The sequence below is a fragment of the Miscanthus floridulus genome, chromosome 11, assembly GCF_019320115.1.
Source record: "Miscanthus floridulus cultivar M001 chromosome 11, ASM1932011v1, whole genome shotgun sequence".
Taxonomy (NCBI): Eukaryota; Viridiplantae; Streptophyta; class Magnoliopsida; order Poales; family Poaceae; genus Miscanthus; species Miscanthus floridulus.
Genome location: NC_089590.1, coordinates 75,553,703 through 75,575,171, shown reverse-complemented (window position 1 = coordinate 75,575,171; position 21,469 = coordinate 75,553,703). Strand labels below are relative to the sequence as shown.

Here is a 21,469-nt window from a genome sequence, read left to right as displayed (position 1 = left end):
GACTGTCGGTACAATGGCTAGGGTTTACCACCGGACGCTGGGCTGTGTCCGGTCGAGGTGGACCGGACGCGTCCAATCGAGGAAAACCAGGTTTCGACCCTTACTGTACTCGACCGGACGCTGAGGTTCTAGCGTCCGGTCAGTTTTAACCGGAGCGTCCGGTCAGCTTCATAGCTATTGGAATCTGACGAACAATGTTTGAAGCTGATGACACGTGGCGTCCATCTATGGACCGGACGCTGAGTCTAGGGTCCGGTCAAGTGGACCGTAGCGTCCGGTCAGAGCGCAGAGTACCCAGTGAAGGGGTACAATGGCTCTATTCGTGGGGGCTTCTATTTAAGCCCCATGGGCGGCTGTGGCTTATATCTTTGGTCATTTTTCATTGACATAGCAACCTTGTGAGCCTAGCCAAAGTACTCCCACTCATCTATATCATTGATTCATCATCATAGTGAGATTGGGAGTGATCCAAGTGCATTGCTTGAGTGATTGCATCTAGAGGCACTTAGTGATCGTGTTTCGCTGTGGATTTCGCTTGTTACTCTTGGTGGTTGCCGCCACCTAGACGGCTTGGAGCAGTGAGGATCGTCGAGTGGAGGTGGTGAGTGTCTCCGGCTCCGATTGTGGTGATTGTGAGGGGTTCTTGACCTTGTCCCCGGTGGAGAGCCAAAAGGTACTTTAGTGAATTGCTCGTGGCTTGTGTAATCCTCATCTTGTGTTGGTTGTGCAGCACCCTATTGAGGGTTTGGCGTGTGAAGCCAATTAGCGCGTGAACCTCCAAGTGAGTAAATTGCCACAATGAGGAGTAGCTTGCCGGCAAGCAAGTGAACCTCGATAAAAATCATTGTGTTCATCCCTTGATTCCGAGATGATTGGTCTCCATTGTTATTCATCCTTATGATTGATTGGTTCACTCCTCTACACGGCGGTATAATTATCTTAATCACTCTCTTTACATTATCCCAAACTAGTTGACAAGCTCTTTAGTGTAACTAGTTGTGAGAGCTTGCTTGCTTGGTTGGTGTGGCTCTTTAGTTAGCTTTTGAGAGCACACTAACATAGGGTAGTGTCATACCTCTTGTGTGAATCGACACCATCTAAACTAGAATTGTGGTAGGTGGCTTGCATTTTGAGTAGGCTAGCGCAACATTTGCTTCGCCTCATAATTGTCTAACCTTTTTTTAAGTGTTGTTGTAGAAATTTTATTAGGCTATTCACCCCCCCTCTAGCCATTAGGACCTTTCAGCAGGGCCTAGCTGGGGTTGCGTCGTGTCTGCCCGGTGCCGAGGAGCCCGCCCTCGCCAGCCATCGCCTGCTGCCTGGCACCGACGAGGCAACCGCCACCATCACCCTATGGCTATCCTTGTGCGCGCGTGGTGGGTGCTCCACCGGCCCTGCCAGGCCGTGTTGTTGCCGTCCTCGGGTGCGGCCAGAGCCGCTGATGCCCCCACGCATCGCCCCACGACAGCACCGTCGCTGGCGAGCCACCCCTTGGCTGGTGGATGGCTTCACCACCGCGTACTCTGCTCTGGAGGAGAAGGTGAGGACATAGAAATATAAATACAAGATTGTCCGAGGGGCTAGGTGTAAAAACTACGACTCATGTGAATAGTAGTGTACCAAATAGATAGAAGCTTGGGGGCATTTTTGCAAAACCATCAGGCCGGTTTGGGCAGGCCACGCGTGGGCCAGCTTGCTGGGCCGCTCGCGCCTCACGCATTGGGCCAGCCTGTGGCCGCTCGCGTCACGCGCGCACCCGCCCCGTCTAGGCTGTCTTGGCCCCTGGTCCAGGCGAGCTGGGCCGCTTCGGGGCCAAGGGATTTTTCTTCTTTTTTGGTATTTTGTTAATGTTAGTAATCGACTGAATGCTTAAAAATTTATAGTAAATGGTAGAAAATCATAAAAATGCCAAACTAGTTTCGTTAAATTTCTAAAATCGTAATCTACCTGATAGGGTATTTCGTTCGCATAGGTTCAATATGTTTTTAGGGTTGCTCTAAGTATTTTAAACGTTTGATATTGTTAAAATGTAAACTTGTGGGAATTTTTATAAGAAAATGATAATAGTGTTGACTCTAAAAATTTTACAGTAAACTCCTAATAATATTAGTTACTTACTGTAATTTTTATGGCTCTAGAATAATTAGTTTGCTAGATAGATAATGATATCCTATTTTAAATATAGTAAATTGAATAAATGAAATAAGGAACACCTTGGAATTGTATAACTAAAACACTTGTTGGGAAATGACATCTTTCTTGATGATGTTGATGCGTAGATTAGAACGTTAGTCATTAGAGGTAGCTTGTTAGCTCGTAGTATGTACTCTGTTTTAAGAGTTGTTGCCTGGTTAATTAACTGTTGCATCATCTCTGCATCGCATTGCATACCATAATAGGGACGATGATGGATCGGGGAGTCATCTGGATTATCGGAAAAGATGGTGTCTTGATGATCATGTCACAAAGATGGAATACTGACTTTTGGTTATATTTTACCCAAGCAAGCCTCGGTGCATAACCCATACTTTTCTGCACTTTAAATTATACTTGTGCATTAAGTTTTAAGAAGTTGAATGAAATCCACTTGCATATATATATCTTTATCCTATGAGTCTTACTAGTATGATAGGATCGTGTAGATTGCTATGCTATAGGACTCCAATAGAAGTCAAGTGATTGCTTGTCACTCGCGAGAGATAGAAAATATATTATGGTATTATTATCAGTTGGAAAATATAAATGGTGGAAAGGAAAAATGGAGACCGAAAAGGGATATGGTTTAGGTATTGATGGGTGTAAGAGGTTGTGTTCTGTGGCCAACGGGGCATAGCTTGGTTATACTGTTTTCCCTATCTGTGTCGGTTAAGGACCAGCCATTGCATTGGGTTCTAGGTAGGTCACAGACTTATTATCCCGAGCACATACTTGGGTATGGACGCAGGAAAGACTTGTTACTCTCTTGTCATGTGTTCTGGCTCTTTCCGGACCGACTGTCAGGGTGGTTTTTTGGTGGAGGTCCTTACACCGCACTGAGTCCAGGACTCAGGGGCGGTGGCTTGGAATCCTAGTTTGAACGGGGATCTAGACCCCGTGACAGAAGGGTAGTGGGTTGGTTCTGCTTGTGCCTAGGGTATAAACGAGGCGTGTATTTCGGGGTACCCAGCTGGAGGCATTGATTCGTGAATCGTCGACGTTTCGGTACGGCTTGTCTACATTCTAGCAACGTAGTAAGAACTAAAAGATGAAAGATGGTAAAATGATTTTGATTGCATATCACCTGCTTGAAAGTAGCACATGTGCTTATATAGAATGGTTAGTTAATGAACTAATGCGACTGCTAATAAAAATCGAATATAAGGGCGCACGCTTAGTAATGCTTCCTGCAGATGCAATAAACCCACAAGCCAGATAGCATTGTATATCCTTGGAGTCTTTTCTTTCCTCCTGTCGGGTAAGTCTTGCTGAGTACAATTAAGTACTCAGGGTTTTATTTCCCCTTGTTATAGGTGACAGGTGGATGCTAGACCTGACTCTTATGTGTGGATTCCTCCTGGTGGGCTCAGAGAGGATTTCCTTTATGCTGCGATCATAGTCTCTATTTATAACTCTTACTAAACGTTTTTATAAATCAAAGTTGTATAATCTGTTGTCATAATTTATATATCGATGCTTCATCATGTTATGAATAGATATTTATTTCTGCTGTAATTCTGATCACATGTTTATATTCTGCTGTTAAATTAAAGTGTTCATAACTCTGATAACATGATCATATTCCGCTATTATAAATAATAAATATTATACTATGATGTTACATGGAAAGTGCTGTAAGAAATGGTTAAAATTGATCAAAGCTTTATTCTTTCATTTGTGATCCTAATGGAAAAATATGAATTTTTGGGTTCTCCCTTAGGGTGTGCCCAATGAAACTGCGTAATTTGATGTTCTTCCTTGAGTACTTAGTGTCTAATGGAAGATAAGTACTCCTGAGAGATATTAGATTAGGTGGTTCTGCCACACTATAGAGAGACAGGGATATTGATGAAGATGTTAGCCATAGAATCAAAGCAGGGTGGATGAAGTGACGCCAAGCATTTAGTGTCCTATATGACAAAAGGGTACCACAGAAGTTAAAAGACAAGTTTTATAGGACGACGATTAGACCTGCTATGTTGTATGGTGCAGAATATTAGCCTACGAAAAGACGACATGTTCAAAGATAAGTGTCTCGGAAATGCGTATGTTGTGTTGAATTTGCGGTCATACAAGAATGGATCGAGTTCGGAACGATGATATACGTGATAGATTAGGGGTAGCACCAATTGAAGAAAAGCTTATCCAACACCGGTTGAGATGGTTTGGACATATACAACGGAGACCTTCAGAGGCACTGGTGCATAGTGGAATCCTAATCCAGGACATTAACGTGAAGAGAGGCAGAGAAAGACCGAAGTTGACTTGGGTAGAGAGAATAAAAGGAGACTTGAAAGGATGAAATATAACCAAAGACTTAGCCTTAGATAGGAGTGCTCGAAAAACAACTATTCACATGTTTGAATTTTGATGACTTTTACTTGGTTTTAACTCTAATCTACCCTAATTTATTTGGTATTTAAAAGCTTGTTGTTGTTGTTGTTGTTGTTGTTGTTGTTGTTGTTGTTGTATATCTTTGTATCTGGATAATGATAGCCGAATTCGTCGCAAGTCTCAGGACCACCCGGTATTCGCTCTAGTAGGTGGTGCTACTTTGCTGAGCAATCTCTATCCTTCTAAAAGGCAGCTAATTTGTCAGCAGATTGTTCACAGCAATGTGAAATAAAGCGTGTGGGGGTCACTAGAGAGTAGAGAGTAGAGAGTGAGAGACTACACAAGGGTAGTTGGCAGTCACCTGATGGGCGCGTTTGCTGCATCTAAATTAAAATTAAGGTGTGACACGTAAATGGTCAGATTCCATCAAAGGTAAGGTGGTAAACCAACAGTGGCGATACAAGGTAAGAAATAGAATCAGTTACTCAGCTTTGTCCATATCCCCTTGAATAAAGTTGCATTTCTTGTTGCAAATTACACACAGTTGAGCCTACTGAATCTGTGTCCTGGACAATAATACAGACAAGGACATTAGGACATGATCTGAACTCTCTTGATCTAATCTTCAGTAGTAGGAGTAGTTGGCATCAAAGCTAACATATAAAAGGGATACAACATGCAAGCTAACTAGTACTAGTATTTATTAATACTAAACATATAACAACAGAACAACTGTGCATTGGTACTGGATAATTTGCTATGAATCATCAGAGACAAATCAGCTTCTGGCCAGATTAGAAAAGGGCTTCTGCAGTGACTGGAGGCGCAAGCTAAAACCTACCCATGTTGTGATGCGCTTTGGTGCCATCCAATTGGTGGTTCCAGTGTTTGACCTTAGACGTGATCGCCACTTCCATTTGTAACAATTTGTGCACAGAAAGAGAACTGTGGGCATGTGATTGACACGTCCACCTGATTATATTGCTTAAATGTTTTTTTTCTTAAAAAAATAAGCATGGAAGAATTTTTGAAAACAAAAAAAGAAACATGCAATTATGGAAAAATACTTTAACTGACTGATCTTTGATCCAGGTGCACCTGTCCATTTTGGCACTCATTGAGCATCACTCACATCTCACCATTTTGACACGGCTGTGACACCACTAATGAGCCAATCTCAAGTAAGAACAACTGAGCGTGCAACTTAGACAGTAAAGAAAGAGTTTTGGTCTCTTTACCCCACCAAGCTACTACCCAACCAATCAACAACCAGGCACAGGCGCCAATCATGTAAGATGTGCAAGGGATATTCCTTTCTTAAAAATGAAAGCGACCAAAAATATAAAAGAAGAGAAAGACCATAAAGGCAGATAATTGACTCTTTGGATGACATGAACTAGAAAAAAATATCTGAAGGGCGTAGTATAAATGACTTGACAACATTTGTGTCTATTTTGCTGTACAATCAGGGTCCCGAAAATTGTAAGATCTTATTTAGAATTGTGACTGAGCATTACATGGAGAACTGAAATGCTGGAAAATGAGGTCGCCAATCTTGACACTGACGCTTCTACTGCAGTGCTGCTTTCTCTCAACAAGGAAATGATCAGTACAGAATTCAAGTAAAATCGCCTCAAGATTTTTGTATATCCTAAATATTCACACAGTTTTTTTTAACTATCTTCCCTCCATTTTATATAACGACCTCTTCAGCTCGCCAACATCAAGTCCAGTCCACCCCTGCTCCAGCTCCAAGTCTCCACAAGCTCAAGAACTTGGCCAAGCAAACACACATCATCCAGAAGGCCACGAGCCCACGACGGCCAGAGGCGGTCATGGCCGATGAGGAGGACCTGGCAGACGCACCGCGGGTGGTGGGCGTCCTCTCCGCGCTCCTAGAGCGGGTCGTGGAGCGCAACGACGCGGTGGCTGACGAGCTCACCGCCGAGACGGCGTCGCTGGCACCGCCGTCGGCGTTCCGGGCGACGGCGAGGCCCGACATCTCGGTGCGCTCGTACATGGCGCGCATCGCGCGGTTCGCGGGGTGCAGCCCCGCGTGCTACGTCGTGGCGTTCGTCTACCTCGACCGCCTCCTGCGCCGCGGCCGGCGCGGCCGTGGTGCGCTCGCCGTGGACTCGTACAGCGTGCACCGCCTCCTCATCACCGCCGTGCTCGCGGCCGTCAAGTTCATGGATGACGTGTGAGTGTGCCTGCTTCACGCCTGATCGCCCTTGTCACAGTTCATTCAATTCCTAGTACGATCGTTCCACGCGCGCAATCGAATTATTCATTTCTTCGTGGTATTGCGTTCGGTTTCTTTGCGTTGTTGCGTTCAGTTTCTTGTTCCTGGCCTGAATTTTCACCCTACAGCAACAGTTGGATGAACGAGCACAAATGTAGAATTTCAGGAGCCAGGCGTTGGATATACTACGTACGAGAGAAATTCAGAGACAAATTACTAAGAAATACGCAGACCGTGGCGCGATAGCTTGATCTCATATGAGCCATGTTCTTTTGTGACAAATTGGATCGCTATTTTACCTAGCTTGTTGATGATTTTGGGACCAATCATATTTTTTCTTTTTGCAAGACAGTACAAGCCATTGCCAATCATGTTTCTGAATTATAAGAATTATAAGTATCACGTGAACGCCAACTTTGGAGGTATGTGCTTACAGACAGTTTCTATTCCACATTTCCACTGTTGGAACTGGTGTTAATGGTATAACTGAATAGTGAACACTGATGGCTTCTATATAGCCATATTAAAAACAAGCTTGGTGAATTGTGGTATTTTGGATATAGGAGCCTCTGAATCTCTGATTTTTTTTTTGAGTGGAACCTCTGAATCTCTGATAAGATAAAATACCAATCAGATTCTGAAATACAGAGTCACATAGGATGCATAATTTCATAAAAAAACGTAGGATGCATAAGCAGAGCAAGTTCTTCAAGGAACAGAGCTCACCAACTTGCTGCCTAAATTCTAACAGGTACTTGCTGTACCTAAATTGTATGCACTGGCAATTGAAAAATGCAGCAACCATATGACAAGACCACACGTTACATTTCATTATATACCATTGACAAATGCAGCAAGTATTATATGTATTGTACTTGCACACCAATTGTTATCTAATTATCTTCTCTTGAGGCTGAGTTGGCCAATTTTTGGGGCTATAATATCTGGGGAAAATCGTGCTTGTCCAACAAAAAAAGGATGCTGATCCAGTTCCTTCCATACAGCCACACATGCACTGGGGACTCAAAAACATAGGATAAAGTTCCTCACCTTCTTTGTCGCTGTCACCACCTTTCCTACCTTTGGAATTTAATCCATGGCCACGTTGCGATAGAATTAGCTTGGGGCAACTTGCCCCATGCTGATGCTCACTGGCCCAATTCTCTCCTGCCAAGAGCATCATATCTGAACTGAACCTTACTGTCTTTTTCACAGAAAAATTACCCAGTTGTCCACTGGATTGACTTCTTCTCTTCTCTGTTCTCTCAAACGAATACTCAACTGGCCACTTGACAATTCTAAAAGAATTGGTTTGGTGATGCAGCTGTTTGGCCCATCTGGTTTGGCGTGCATGTCTGACGACGGGCAGCCCACTGCTGGCAGGCACTAGCCTGATTTCTGAATTCTGAAACAAGCCTGTACTGACGGCTACGCGTTATCTTGCAGATGCTACAACAACGCTTACTTCGCCAGGGTCGGCGGCATCAGCCTGGCGGTGATGAACTACCTGGAGGTGGACTTCCTCTTCGCGGTCAGGTTCGACCTCAACGTGTCGCCGGAGACGTTCGGGCACTACTGCGCTGTCCTCCGGGCCGAGATGCTGTACCTGGAGCTGGAGGGTCCTCCTCCTGCTGCTGCTGCCGGTGCAAAGCTGCACAGCTGCTGCCTGTCAGAAGACGACGGCAGCAGCAGTAGTTCGCAGCAGCAGCTAGCTGCATAGAGACAGGTACAGCGGTTGCTTCCAAAGAAGCCACCATGTATGTGTCCGTGTACAGTACAGACGTGCTTGCTTGAAAGCAAGCATGGACCACCGTACGGACGGCGGGCGGCATCAACGAACCAACGCTGGAGGCTAACATGGCGGTCCTGATGCTCCTGCTCTGCCCCTGCCCACCGCCGCCCCATCCTTGTGGACCTATGCGAACTCAAGGCATTGGAAGAGCAGAAGCACGAGCGCGGCGTCCGCTCCGGCGACGGAGCTCGCGTGGCTCGACGAGGAAGGCGGCAGCTCAGGTCGCCCGACGAGAAAGACGGCGGCGCAGGAAAAGGACGAGTCATCGAAACTCGAAAGGCGACGGAGCAACCTGACTGAGGGCGTGTTTAGTTCTGAAAATTTTTGGCTTTTGGCTACCGTTGCACTTTCGTTTGTATTTGGTAAAAATTGTCTAATTATGGACTATTTAGGCTTAAAAGATTCGTCTCACGATTTCTTGACTAACTGTGTAATTAGTTTTTTTTTCGTCTACATTTAGTACTCCATGCATGTGCCGCAAGATTCGATGTGACGGTTACTATGCAAAAATTTTTAGCTTTTGGGTGAAACTAAACGGGGCCTGAGTTTAATGAGAGAATTGCCATTAAAAAAGATCACTGGAAAAGTTCAGCGGTCTTCAGCGCTATTATTCTAATTTTTTTTTCTCTCCATGCCACTACACCGTCATATTAGGCTCTAACAGTGTCAAACTGCAGGCGTAAAAAGTCAAAAATACACTTAAGTCTAAATATGTCATTAATTTTTTTTGAGCATCTTAACGACTTCAAATGAAAAACTCAAAACTAGAAAGTTGTATATCTCGTCGAGATCTATAATTTTCATATAAAAATTATTTTCTTTTAATACCGCAAAAAATAAGATAATTTGATATGATTAATATATCTTAGAAAAATTAATCATATCTTTTTTACGGTATTAAAAGAAATAATTTTTTTATAAAAATTATAGATCTTGACAAAATCTATAACTTTCTAGTTTTGAGTTTTTTCATTTGAAGTCGTTAAGATACTCAAAAAATTAATGACATATTTAGATTTAAAGGTATTTTTGATTTTTCACAACTGTAGTTTGACATCATTAGAGTTCAATCCGACGACAGTGGCATGAAGAGCAAAAAAAAAAAAAGTTAGAGCAGTGGCGTCGAAGACCGCTGAACTTTTCTAATGGCTCACAGAAAATTACAATATTTTTTAATGGCTCACCGGGAATTCCCCCGAGTTTAATTGGGTCATTGGGCTTGTTGGGCTGGATATCGTGCGGCCTATTACCTGAGTTGAGAAGCTACCATTGGATGCGAGCGGACGGTGGGATGCCGCGACTGCAGGCCGCAGTCGCCGCGGGCGAAGTCAGACGATCTCGTTCCGTGTACCGTAGGCATCACATCTGCGTGTGATCGATTTGCTATCTAGCGCTAGGTTTAGCTTTGCTAGTAGGTAACCTATGCTCTTGTAGTCTTGTATTGCTGGTGGGAATCGGAAAATAGTACTGTACCAAAAAAAAAGAAATCGGAAAATAGGACAGTACTTGTAAGGAATGGTATAAATTGCACTCTCGGAACAGTGCAGTTTTTTTTTATAGGAAACAGTGCAATTGTTTGGTCCTAATAGGCTTGGTTTGGAATGGGCCGGTCGTGCCCTAGTGTTTTGGACAAGAGAAGGGTCGTGTTTGGTTCAAGGGTTAAAGTGGGTTAAAGTGGATTACAGTGAGTTGGATCCATTTTTTTTCTATAATTGTCTAAGGAGCGGTGGGTTAGATTCATCCTACAAAGGAAATATTCTCTCTAAATACAACTTCATCCTATTCCTCCAAATTGGAGAAACCAGACAAAACCACTTCGCGAACACGATCGACAACAATTGGTGACACTGCTCGGGGATGGAGCTCCGACAAGAGGACCTTTTAGGGTGCGACGGAGCTCGGTGCAGCGTCGGGGGCAGTGCCCAGGGGCGTGGCGTAGCTCCCGCAACTAGAGCTCGGAGGCGCTCTAGTGAGCGAAGCTCGTGGGAGCTGTGGAGCTCCTGTGGGCAGAGCGACATGGTTAGGCAGCGACGTGTGCAGAGGTGGTGTCGCGGTGTGTTCGGGCAGCGGCGGGTGCTGACTGGGTGGCGCGGCGGCATCAGAGACAGAGGAAGAAGGAAGAGAAATAAGATGACACGTTGGGCTCACACATTAGAGTCCTCAATCCACATCCATTTGCCCCCGTACCTTTAACTCAGTGTGAGATGAGTTCAATCCAACTCAAAAAATAGCATAGAACCAACCCATTTCATTTGGTTCCCAAACCAAACACACACTAAAATCAATCCTTTTTTTGAGATAAAAAGATGTTTTTTACACCTATAGTGTAAGTAGTTGGTGGGCCCACATGCCCATTATTGACTCCACCTGTCATTCTCTTTTCATGTGCCTTAGGGAGTCCGCAATGGGACATAGAAGTCGCCAGCCAAGATACAATAATAAAAAAAACAGACACCAGACTACATAAACGTAGATGCTGTGAGAGAGGTCTTCTTGAAGAACATGCGAGCCTAACTAGGAGTGAGTCGCTAGCGCGATGCCCTGTCTTTGCACGGACCAATGAGGTTTCATATAGACTAGCTATTTATACACCGTTGAGGGCGCCGCTATTTTCTTCCTAGAATATAGTAGACGGTGGGCGGAGTTAACAGAGTGAATAGATAGTTGAATGGGCAACGGGGCCAACGAGCGTGTGGCAGGGCTAACCAGTTGACGAGCGGCGGAGATTCAAAGCTTGTCCACTGTTTTTTTAGGAATGAAGTTACCCATGTCTATAGGAAAATATTTCCTAAGGAGAAGACACTCTATCTCCAAATCAAATCAAACATCAGTAAAAGTAGAACTTGGTTTCCTCTAGCAACACTGTTTGAATTGTAGTTACAAAATCTCACGAGTGGGTTACACGGGGAATCGGGGATGGTGTGGCATACCCTAAGCCTGGCCTCGTAAGGTCCACAATGGGAGGTAAGAAGAGGGTAGTAAGATACACTACGAAGGGTAGTAGAAGAGCAGGTAATAGTTGATATCAGCAGCGACGCTACTACCTGGTAAGATGAATTAAAGGTCAGCTTACCCCATATTCAATTTATCCGGTTTCTTTTTTTAATCGAAATAGTGTTTTTTTTTACAACAATTCAATCGAAATTCAGTCGAAATAGTATTTTCAGTTAAGTTTCAGACCCGCGAACGGAGCCTGATTTTCTTTTTCCTGGCGTCGTTGTCCAGACAACCGAACGAGCGCAGGAGGAGGTTGGGGTTAGATTGCTGATTTATCTATTGCGGGGCCCACCTTCTTACCGGATAAACATTGCGTGAGTGGGGGAATTACACGCTGTTCCTTGGGCCCACATTCCTACCGAGGCAGGCAAAATACATTGCTGACGCTCTAAGGGCATCCTCAAGGAGCATGATAGCCTGTTCACCTGAACTTACACCCTGGCTTATCAGCTATTAAAAAGTGCTTTTCTTCCCTAACAAATCAGCTTTAGTTGGATCCGATGTAAAAACCATTAGCAAACGGGACATCAAATCGCTAGCTCCCAAATGAAAAAGCTGTCAGCCGCATGGTACGGAGGGAAGTGGGGTCGTGCAACAGAGCCGGTATATTTTTTTGGGAACCGAACGAGCTAGGCGAGGAGGGAAGCGCTAGCGAGCAGTTTTCTGTATATTCTCTCACCTCCACGTAAGCAAATAGCTAGCTAGAAAGTTGTTGTTGGGAACGCCCTAAAACTTGGGTCGGCTTATACTTGGACCAACAAGCGTTTCAGCATTGCGCCCACCTTCCAACGCCTCGATCGATGTCTTGCAAATGCTGAATGGTGCACAGTGTATCCGCGGACAACTGTGTACCGTCTTCCTATGCTTCGCAGTTACCATGCTCCCATTCTAACACTTCTCAATTCTACGCGACAGCAAACTAATAAACCTTTCCGTTTTGAAAATTGGTGGCTTATGGAACAGGATTACGAAGAGGTAGCTAAAACTAGCTGGGGTCGGTCAGCCAACAAACCCTTCTACCAAAAAACCGAATACCTTGCTGCTGACCTCAAAAAATGGCGTAGAGACAAACCCAAGCTTTCGGATCAGCTAGCCATGGTGGAAGATCAACTTCTCCAAGAGCAAACCAAACCACCACATCAGCAAGACTTCAGTCTTCAAGCCCAACTCATCGACCAGAACCATCAGCTCCTTGCCAAAGACGAAGAATTTCATTCCAACGTGCAAAAAAAACTGGGCACTTCATGGCGACCGCAACACTTCATTCTTCCATCAGTCGATTGTCAAAAGAACCAGGAAGAACAGGATCACACTACTACAGAATGCTACTGGGCGGCTCTAGAGCCTCTGTAGGGGCGGCTGCGCCAGCCGCCCTTCCCAGGGTGTTCCTACAGAGGGTGCCTCTGTAGGGGCGGTTTTCTGACCGCCCCTGCAGTGCCCTCTGTAGGGGCGGCTGGTGTTTTCAGCCGCCCCTACAGTGACCTCTGTAGGGGTGGCTGGTAACATCAGCCGCCCCTGTAGTGGACTTCTGTAAGGGCGGCTGTATCACCAGCCGCCCCTGCTGTGTGTATTTGTAAGGGCGGTCCAATCAAGAACCGGCCCTACAGTGGATTTTTCAGAAAAAAAAATAATTCAAATTCAAATCTGACTCTATATATATATATATATATATATATATATATATATATATATATATATATATATATATATATATATATATATATATATATATATATATATATATAATTCAAATTCGAATCTGACCGCCACAAATATACATATATACATCCACAAACACAAGACCATTATTTAGAACATCATCACAAGTCATAATTCACAAAAATCCATCATTACAACATTACCAACAGGCAGCTCTTACAGAAGAAATGTATCATGAAGTGGTTTTGTAACACATACATGCTGCAGCTCAAAATCCCCAAGAGCAGGATGATGAAATATAGTTGTGTTTCGAGTTTGATTGGTTCTTATATTCCTCTCACGCTCTACTACCTCGAGCAGCTCCTGACTGAGATATCAGTAAAACTAGAATTAGCCGGGAAGTAGCTACTTACTAGTCTAAGAGGATCAAAATGGTAAGCATAGTATTTGCACAGCCAAGAACTTGCCTGGTAGGATCCTTCATACTAATAGGCTGCCAACACATTGGGCACTGTGAACTTCTCTGACACCTATACAAAGTCCCATCAAGCATTAGCATGAAGAAAGTTGAACAGGAACCAAATATAAAAATAGTCCGGGTCTACTAACCATTCTGCATGCATGGCTAAAATTCAGTGCCTTTTGCACATATAAAATATTTTTACAAGATGGGAAAGAGTGGAATCTGATTTATACCAATATCATATGACTAGCAACATTGATAGAACCAGACAGAAAAATAAGGAGAGCACGGCAACTACAACTAATATGATAATTAAAAGGTCAAGCATTTTGATTACAACTGTTCATAAAGCCAGCATGGAAAGTGTTTGTTGAGCATATGAAGTTATCACTAAATTTTGTCAGTAACAAAACAGTGCAGTTCAATAATAGCTCATCCCAAGTCGAGAAAGCTGTATACTATAGAGATGACAAACAACAAATTCAGGGACAATTTCCATGTGCAAAACCCACCTATGTTACAGGCTAAGTAAAGGCAACAGATATGGTCAACTAAACCACACAAGTACCTAAGGCACCGAGATTTCAATGTTCTAAAATGTGCCCTTAGTGATAACCACTAACTTATGCACCAAGATGAATTACTGATGGAACTAGGTACTGTTCATGTGCAAGGTGGGAATAATATAAAAAACTGTAACATGTAGGATGCATATATTAGAGCTAGTAACATACCATTCAAGAATGCATTGGAGATGGAACTCATGTTTGCAGCCAGTCAACTAGAAAACAAAGCAAGAGAAAGATTTGGTTACAGAAATAACCCCTATATGCAAAATAGCTCAACTAACAAAATGGCAACTTACCGCAGAAGGGTCACTCTCACAGAAAGCCTCAAGGCAAATGCTGCATGCATCATCACATGCGTCCTGAATGCCACCCTCCACAGAGGCTGCAGCAGATGTCAAACTCTCCATCTTAGCTTTCTCATCAGTTTCAGATGCCATTGCAATGGAATCACAGCCCTGAAACCAAACAGGAAAAAAAAGGAGTTCAGAATCAAGAATTTAATTCTCCATAGCAAAAATATTGAGCTGCTGAATTGAGAGGAAAGACAAATATGTTCAGCTATGTATTAGTACTTATTACAAGATCACATTCCTAACAGTATTCAGAAAGTTTTGACATATGGAAGTTATCTTAGACATCTTTTATTGAACAGTCCAGCTGAGACACTAATCACACTAGACGAGGGAACACGATACTAGGAAAATTATCAATATAAAACAACACTCGGTAGGAAAACAACAAGATCCACTTTGCAGGATAGGAGCATCTTATATTTCATTTTACATTCTAATCCAACAAGTTCTACATAATAACATCAACAAAGCCTTGACATATTTATGCAAGCTCTAGAAAAGCATTAGCAACCTCTCAAAAATGCACAACTTTTTAGTAAATCACAATCTAATCATTGGAGCAGCACAAAAACAGAAGGAAAAGTTAATGGCACACAGAATTATCTGTCTCAGCTAAGACATGGGCTCAGCATAAGTACTCCATAAAACTAGCAGACACATGAAAACTAATTTCAGAAATCAAAACTTTAGGTGCAAAACAAAAGATCACTGATTGTCACTGGTACTGATATCTCCCTTGCTATCAAATCATTAGACCTTCCACAAATTGGAACAAATGCATCTCAAGTTTCAAGGTGTAACAGGCAATAGAAGAATAGCGACACCAACTTCAATTTCCCGGTATGCATATTTGTGAATTTTGCCGAACACATCAGGGTTGTATTCCATACATCACACTCTCCTTAAAACAGCCCCAAGCATAGAGTCACACTCCTAACCACACGTATCACTTAAAAGTGAGTCCATTTCCGATCATGTAGCAATACCCAGTTACAGCGGTACAGCCACGGCACACTCTAGTGCCAAGGCCCATTTCTGGATCAGCAACGGGCTAAGTGAGCCAGACTTGACACAGCGGAATACTCCACATTCTCTCACCTCGGTCAAACTGGACCCCAAATTCCAACCACACAACCCCCCCAACCAGCTCACCTCGACGACGACGACCGCCCCCCAAATCGCCCAGGACGAGCAGGCACAGGCACCTACCACACGGATCCGGATTCTCCGCGAAGCAAACCCCAGACGATCCGCTTTCCCAAAACAAACCCAACCGCAATTGGAACGGCCCGAACCCTCGAATCGCCGCCGCAGCAGGACCCGACCGGCCACGCCGCGGTCAGAGAGGTGAGGAGGGAGGCACGCGGGGGGATCTGGCCTTACCAGGCACCGCCGGGCCGCCGACGACTCGGCGCACCCCCCGATCCGGCTCGGATTCGATGCGTGTGGCGTGGGGGAGCACGAAACCCTAGCCCTCTCTCTTCCCCCTCACTCTCTCTCTCCTCCTCTCGCTCTTCGATTGTGATGAGGTGTAGACGGGGGACGGTCGATGGGGAAAGGCAGACGGAGAGACGAAAAGGGGTGAGACGAGCCACTCGGCCCCCACCGCCCGCTCATGGGCCCCGCCGCCCCCACTCTCTCTTTGTCCACCACCACCGCAGAGGTTATAAACCGAGCCAACTGTACGGTTGATTTTTTTTAAAATTCTAAATCAAAATAAATTATTCACATGTAAATAGCAAATAATACAGTACAAAATTTTATAATTATTTTTTATAGATATATTTACATATACAATAACTAAAATAACTACAACAGTTTAAAAATGCAAAATTGAACCTTTAAAAATAGAAAAAAAATTAAAATCAAAACTACTAAAATAATTTTGAGACACCAAATAATCTTAAATGAAAATTTGATAAACATCAAAGTTGTAGAGGTCGTGAAGATCTACAACTTTTATTTTGGTCATCTTGTCATTTGACAAATTTTGAACCTTTCAAATTTGAAATTTTAAAAAATGACAAGTTTGAACCAAAATTTGAGACCCAAAATGTTTTCAACATAAAAAGTGATGAATACGAAAGTTGTTTAACTCATTAATATCTACAACTTTTATTTTAGTCATCTTGTCATTTGATAAAATTTGAACCTTTCAAATTTGAAATTTTAAAAAACGACAAGTTCGAACCAAAATTTAAGGCCCAAATTGATTTCAACATAAAAAGCGATGAATACCAAAGTTGTTCAACTCATGAATATCTACAACTTTTATTTTGGTTATTTATTCATTTAACAAATTCTTAGCATACATTGTTCACTAATCTTACACATGTCTTATAGTTTATAAAACCTTACGAGAGATGTATCACATTTGTGAACAATGTCGTTACTAGTTTGTCATATGAAGAAATGACCAATATAAAAGTTTTAGATCTTGATGAGTTATTCAATTTTGGTATTTATCACTTTTTCAGCTGAAATCATTTGGGGAACCAAAATCTTGTCTGAAGTTTCATTTTTTTGAAATTCAAAATTTAAATTGCTCAAACTTTTCATATGTATATATTGACAAAACCAACAAAATAAATTGATAGAGAACGATTTTAGAAAATTTTAGAAAAAAAATATCATCAGATTTAGAGTTAGTATGAGGAAGAAAAACAAGTTACAAAGTTGACCCACAGATTAAAAAAAATCACACTATTCACTATGATTATGTAAGGATCATCTAGAACAGTGTGATTTCTCTTTTTAATCTGTGGGTAAACTTTGTAACTAGTTATTCTCCCTCATACTAACTCCAAATGTGATGGTTTTTTTCCTAATTTTTTTTAAATCATGCTTCAGCATTTAAGTTTGATCAAACTTGGATGTGACAATGTTTTACACATTTTAAAATTTGAAATTTGAAATTTGACAAGTTCAAACCAAATTTTCAAACCCTAAATGATTTCATATGTAAAAGTGATGAATACAAAAGTTATTTAACTCATCAAGATCTACAACTTTTATTTTGGTCATCTTGTCATTTGACAAATTTTGAACCTTTCAAATTTGAAATTTTAAAAAATGACAAGTTTGAACCAAATTTTGAGACCGAAAATGATTTCAACATAAAAAGTGATGAATACCAAAGTTGTTCAACTCATTAATATCTACAACTTTTATTTTAGTCATCTTGTCATTTGACAAAATTTGAACCTTTCAAATTTGAAATTTTGAAAACTGACAAGTTCGAACCAAAATTTGAGACCCAAATTGATTTCAACCTAAAAAGCGATGAATACCAAAGTTGTTCAACTCATGAATATATACAACTTTTATTTTAATCATTTCTTCATTTGACAAATTCTTAGCACACATTGTTCACTAATCTTACACATGTCTCATATAGTTTATAAAACCTTATGAGAGATGTGTCGCATTTATGAACAATGTCGTTACCACTTTGTCATATGAAGAAATGACCAATACAAAAGCTGTAGATCTTGATGAGTTATTCAATTTTGGTATTTATCACTTTTTTAGCTGAAATCATTTGGGGAACCAAAATCTTGTCTGAAGTTGTATTTTTTTGAAATTCAAAATTTAAATTGCTCAAACTTTTCATATGTATATATTGACAAAACCAACAAAATAAATTGTTAGAGAATGATTTTAGAAAATTTTAGGAAAAAGAATCATCAGATTTAGAGTTAGTATGAGGAAGAAAAACTAGTTACAAAGTTGACCCACAGATTAAAAAAAGAAATCATACTATTCACTATAATCATGTAAGGATCATCTAGAACAGTGTGATTTCTTTTTTTAATCTGTGGGTAAACTTTGTAACTAGTTGTTCTCCCTCATACTAACTCCAAATGTGATTGTTTTTTTCTAAAAATTTCTAAAATCATGCTTCAGCATTTAAGTTTGATCAAACTTGGATGTGATAATGTTTTACACATTTTAAATTTTGAAATTTGACAAGTTCAAACTAAATTTTCAAACCCTAAATGATTTCATATGTAAAAGTGATGAATACAAAAGTTGTTCAACTCATCAAGATCTATAACTTTTATTTTGGTTATCTTATCATTTGACTAAATTTGAACCTTTTAAATTTTGAAATTTGAAAAAAGACAAGTGGGCACTGCAGGGGCGGCTGGTGATTGAGCCGCCCCTACAGATCAGCCCCAACTGTAGGGGCGGCTCAGGTTACTAGCCGCCCCTACAGTGCTATCTGTAAGGGCGGCTGGGCTGCTAGGGCCCGAGGACGCCCACTGTAGGGGCGCCCCCAACCCCAGCCGCCTCTACAGTAAAAATGCCCTCGTTCCTGCTGTAAGAATCTGGCGTAGTGTTACCTACCTTCAAAACCCCGATGGCTCCGATTCCACCACTCATGACCAACTTTCATCTACACTGATGGCTTACTTCTAGGACATTTTCTCTAACCCAACTCAAGCAACTACTAATGCCGTTGTTCATACTCTTAACCACATCAATGCAGGGCAATAGGTGATGTCTCTCCAGTCTACTCAGCGTATCAACTCCGTCCCTCACAAGACGGAACTTCACTCCATCATCAAGAACATGTGCAGCAATGCCTCCCTATAGCAGAACCGTCTAGAATAACACATTTTCGGAGGTGCTTACCTTTCACTAGACACTAAGCACCCCGAAAGTAGACTATACCGGATAGTTTCGTCGAGCATGCCCCAAGGAAGAACTCGAAACAATCCATGTTTTACATCCAGAATCCAATAATGAGTACGAGCTTACAATACTTAGTCCATTTTATACAACCTAGAGTCTTGAAAATTATTTATTGCAATACCAGAGTTCAGAGTGCGACAATTAAACAACGAAAAAATAATAATCATCTAGCAGAAACGATACACGGATCCATCTGTGCCCACCAGAAGAATCCTCCACACAAGAGCTAACTCCTCAAGTTGCACCTGCAACAGGGTAAAATAAACCCTGAGTACACAATGTACTCGCAAGACTTACCCGACTAGTGGGAATAGTTTCCCGACTTGCAAGGAACATGATAGGCAATATGTTCTGCTATTTTTTTGTTTGCGAAAAAGCATTACTAAAAGTACATCCTTAGGGTCAAGTTTTATTAATAGTCATGATTACTTAATTAGCTAACTATTCTAGGTAAACACATATTCTACTTTTCAGAAAGGGTTGAGCAATCAAAACCATTTCACCATCTTTCATCTTTTAGTTTTTACTACGGTGCTAGACCATAGCCAAGTCGTACTATCTCACAGAAACGACAATTCACGAACCAATGTATCCTAGCTGGATATCCCAAAACACACGCCTCGCTTATACCCCAGGCACAAATGAGACCAACCCACTCCACTCCTGTCGAAGGGTACAGGTCCTCGTCCAAACTTGGACTCCAAGCCCCCACACTTGAGACCCAATCTCAACATGGTGCTTAGACCTCCACATTTCCCCACCTCCAATCAGTCGGTCCGGAAAGAGCCAGAGCCCATGACAAGAGTACAACGAGCCTTCCCAATTCCATAAGCAAGTATGTGCTCAGGATAATAAGTGTGTGATCTAACTACCATCCATAGCAACGGACGGTCCTCAATCGACACGGACAGAGAAAATAGTGTAACCAAGCTAAGTCCCGTGGCCATGGGACACAACTTGTTACACCAACAAATAACCCATGCCATATCCATGCCTAGTCTCTATTTTCTCTTCATCATTTTTATTATAAAAGTAATAATAATCAACTATTGTGAGTAACGGTAGGTTACTCACGCTACCGACGACCTAAACATAGCAGCTACTCGAACCTACACTAGTAGGACTCTTAGGATGGATATATATGCATGTGGTTTTCATAGAATTCTTGTAATGTAAATGCACATCACATATATTTATAGTGATTATAAAAAATAAGGGTTATACACTGGGGCTTGCCTTGGGCAGGCGTGGTGTCAGTTGAGTCAGTCAGTGGTGGTTCTAGGACCTCCTCCTACACGAGAATCTCCTCCTTGTACTCCTTGACAATCTCCTTGAACTTGGGCTCGCTGGTGGTCACGATCTCCACCAACTCGTTTTCTATATGCATGCGATGATGATGATGCAACTATTTAGTATTTAGGCAACGACAACTCTTAAAAGAAGAATACACATGTTAAGCTATTAAGCTAGCTCTAATGACTAAGATACTAAGCTAACTATCATCTTCATCAAGCAAGATATTGAGTTCAACTAACAAGCACCTAGTTTCACAATTCAATAGTACGCCTTTATTTCTATTAAAGATTTAATGTATATTTAAACATAGAACATTTAACTACCCTAATGTTTAGTCTATTTTAAGGCTACAAAAATTACAGTGAGCATATAATAATATAATGAAGCTACTGTAAAAATTTTAGGATTAAAGTTATCATCAATTTACCATAAAAATTCCTACAATAATTACCTTAATAATATTAAGCACATTTAAATAATTTAATAGCCTTTAGTAACAACACAGATATGTATGAACTAACTACACTATCAGGTAGACGATGATTTTAGAAACCTAACAAAATTAGTTTCATAATTTTTGGACATCTATACAAATTTATATTAATTATACAAATCTAGCTCATAAATTAAAATAGAAAGCTATTACCTATTTCTAAGAAAAAGAAAAAACGAAACCGACCTCACGGCCGACCCATCAACGTGGCCCAAGAGGGAAACCCGCGCGGGCGTGGCTCTTTTGCAAAAGAGACCCTGATCTTTTCTGAAACTATGTCATGATCCGTTTAATAATTTTCTCTCTCTCTGACCTCTTCACTTAACCCCCTGGCCTTCCTCTAATTTCCCCACACACACCCCCGGCTAACCCGTGCA

General features: G+C 41.8%; 1 protein-coding gene and 1 long non-coding RNA gene across 2 annotated transcripts; one reads left to right on the top strand and one right to left on the bottom strand.

Moving 5' to 3' along the window:
* The first annotated feature begins 6,303 nt into the window (after nucleotides 1-6,303).
* LOC136494139 (cyclin-P4-1-like) lies at nucleotides 6,304-9,024 on the top strand. The gene is made up of 2 exons (XM_066490292.1): nucleotides 6,304-6,730; nucleotides 8,219-9,024. Exons 1-2 carry the CDS (start codon nucleotides 6,366-6,368, stop codon nucleotides 8,490-8,492), a joined length of 639 nt encoding a protein of 212 aa, XP_066346389.1. The 5' UTR covers nucleotides 6,304-6,365; the 3' UTR covers nucleotides 8,493-9,024.
* Nucleotides 9,025-13,344: 4,320 nt separating this feature from the next.
* LOC136490814 (uncharacterized) lies at nucleotides 13,345-16,168 on the bottom strand. The gene is made up of 4 exons (XR_010767872.1): nucleotides 15,989-16,168; nucleotides 14,549-14,707; nucleotides 14,418-14,464; nucleotides 13,345-13,750 (listed from the first exon to the last, which is right to left on the bottom strand). It is a non-coding gene; the product is annotated as an uncharacterized lncRNA (long non-coding RNA).
* Between the last annotated feature and the right edge of the window lie 5,301 nt (nucleotides 16,169-21,469).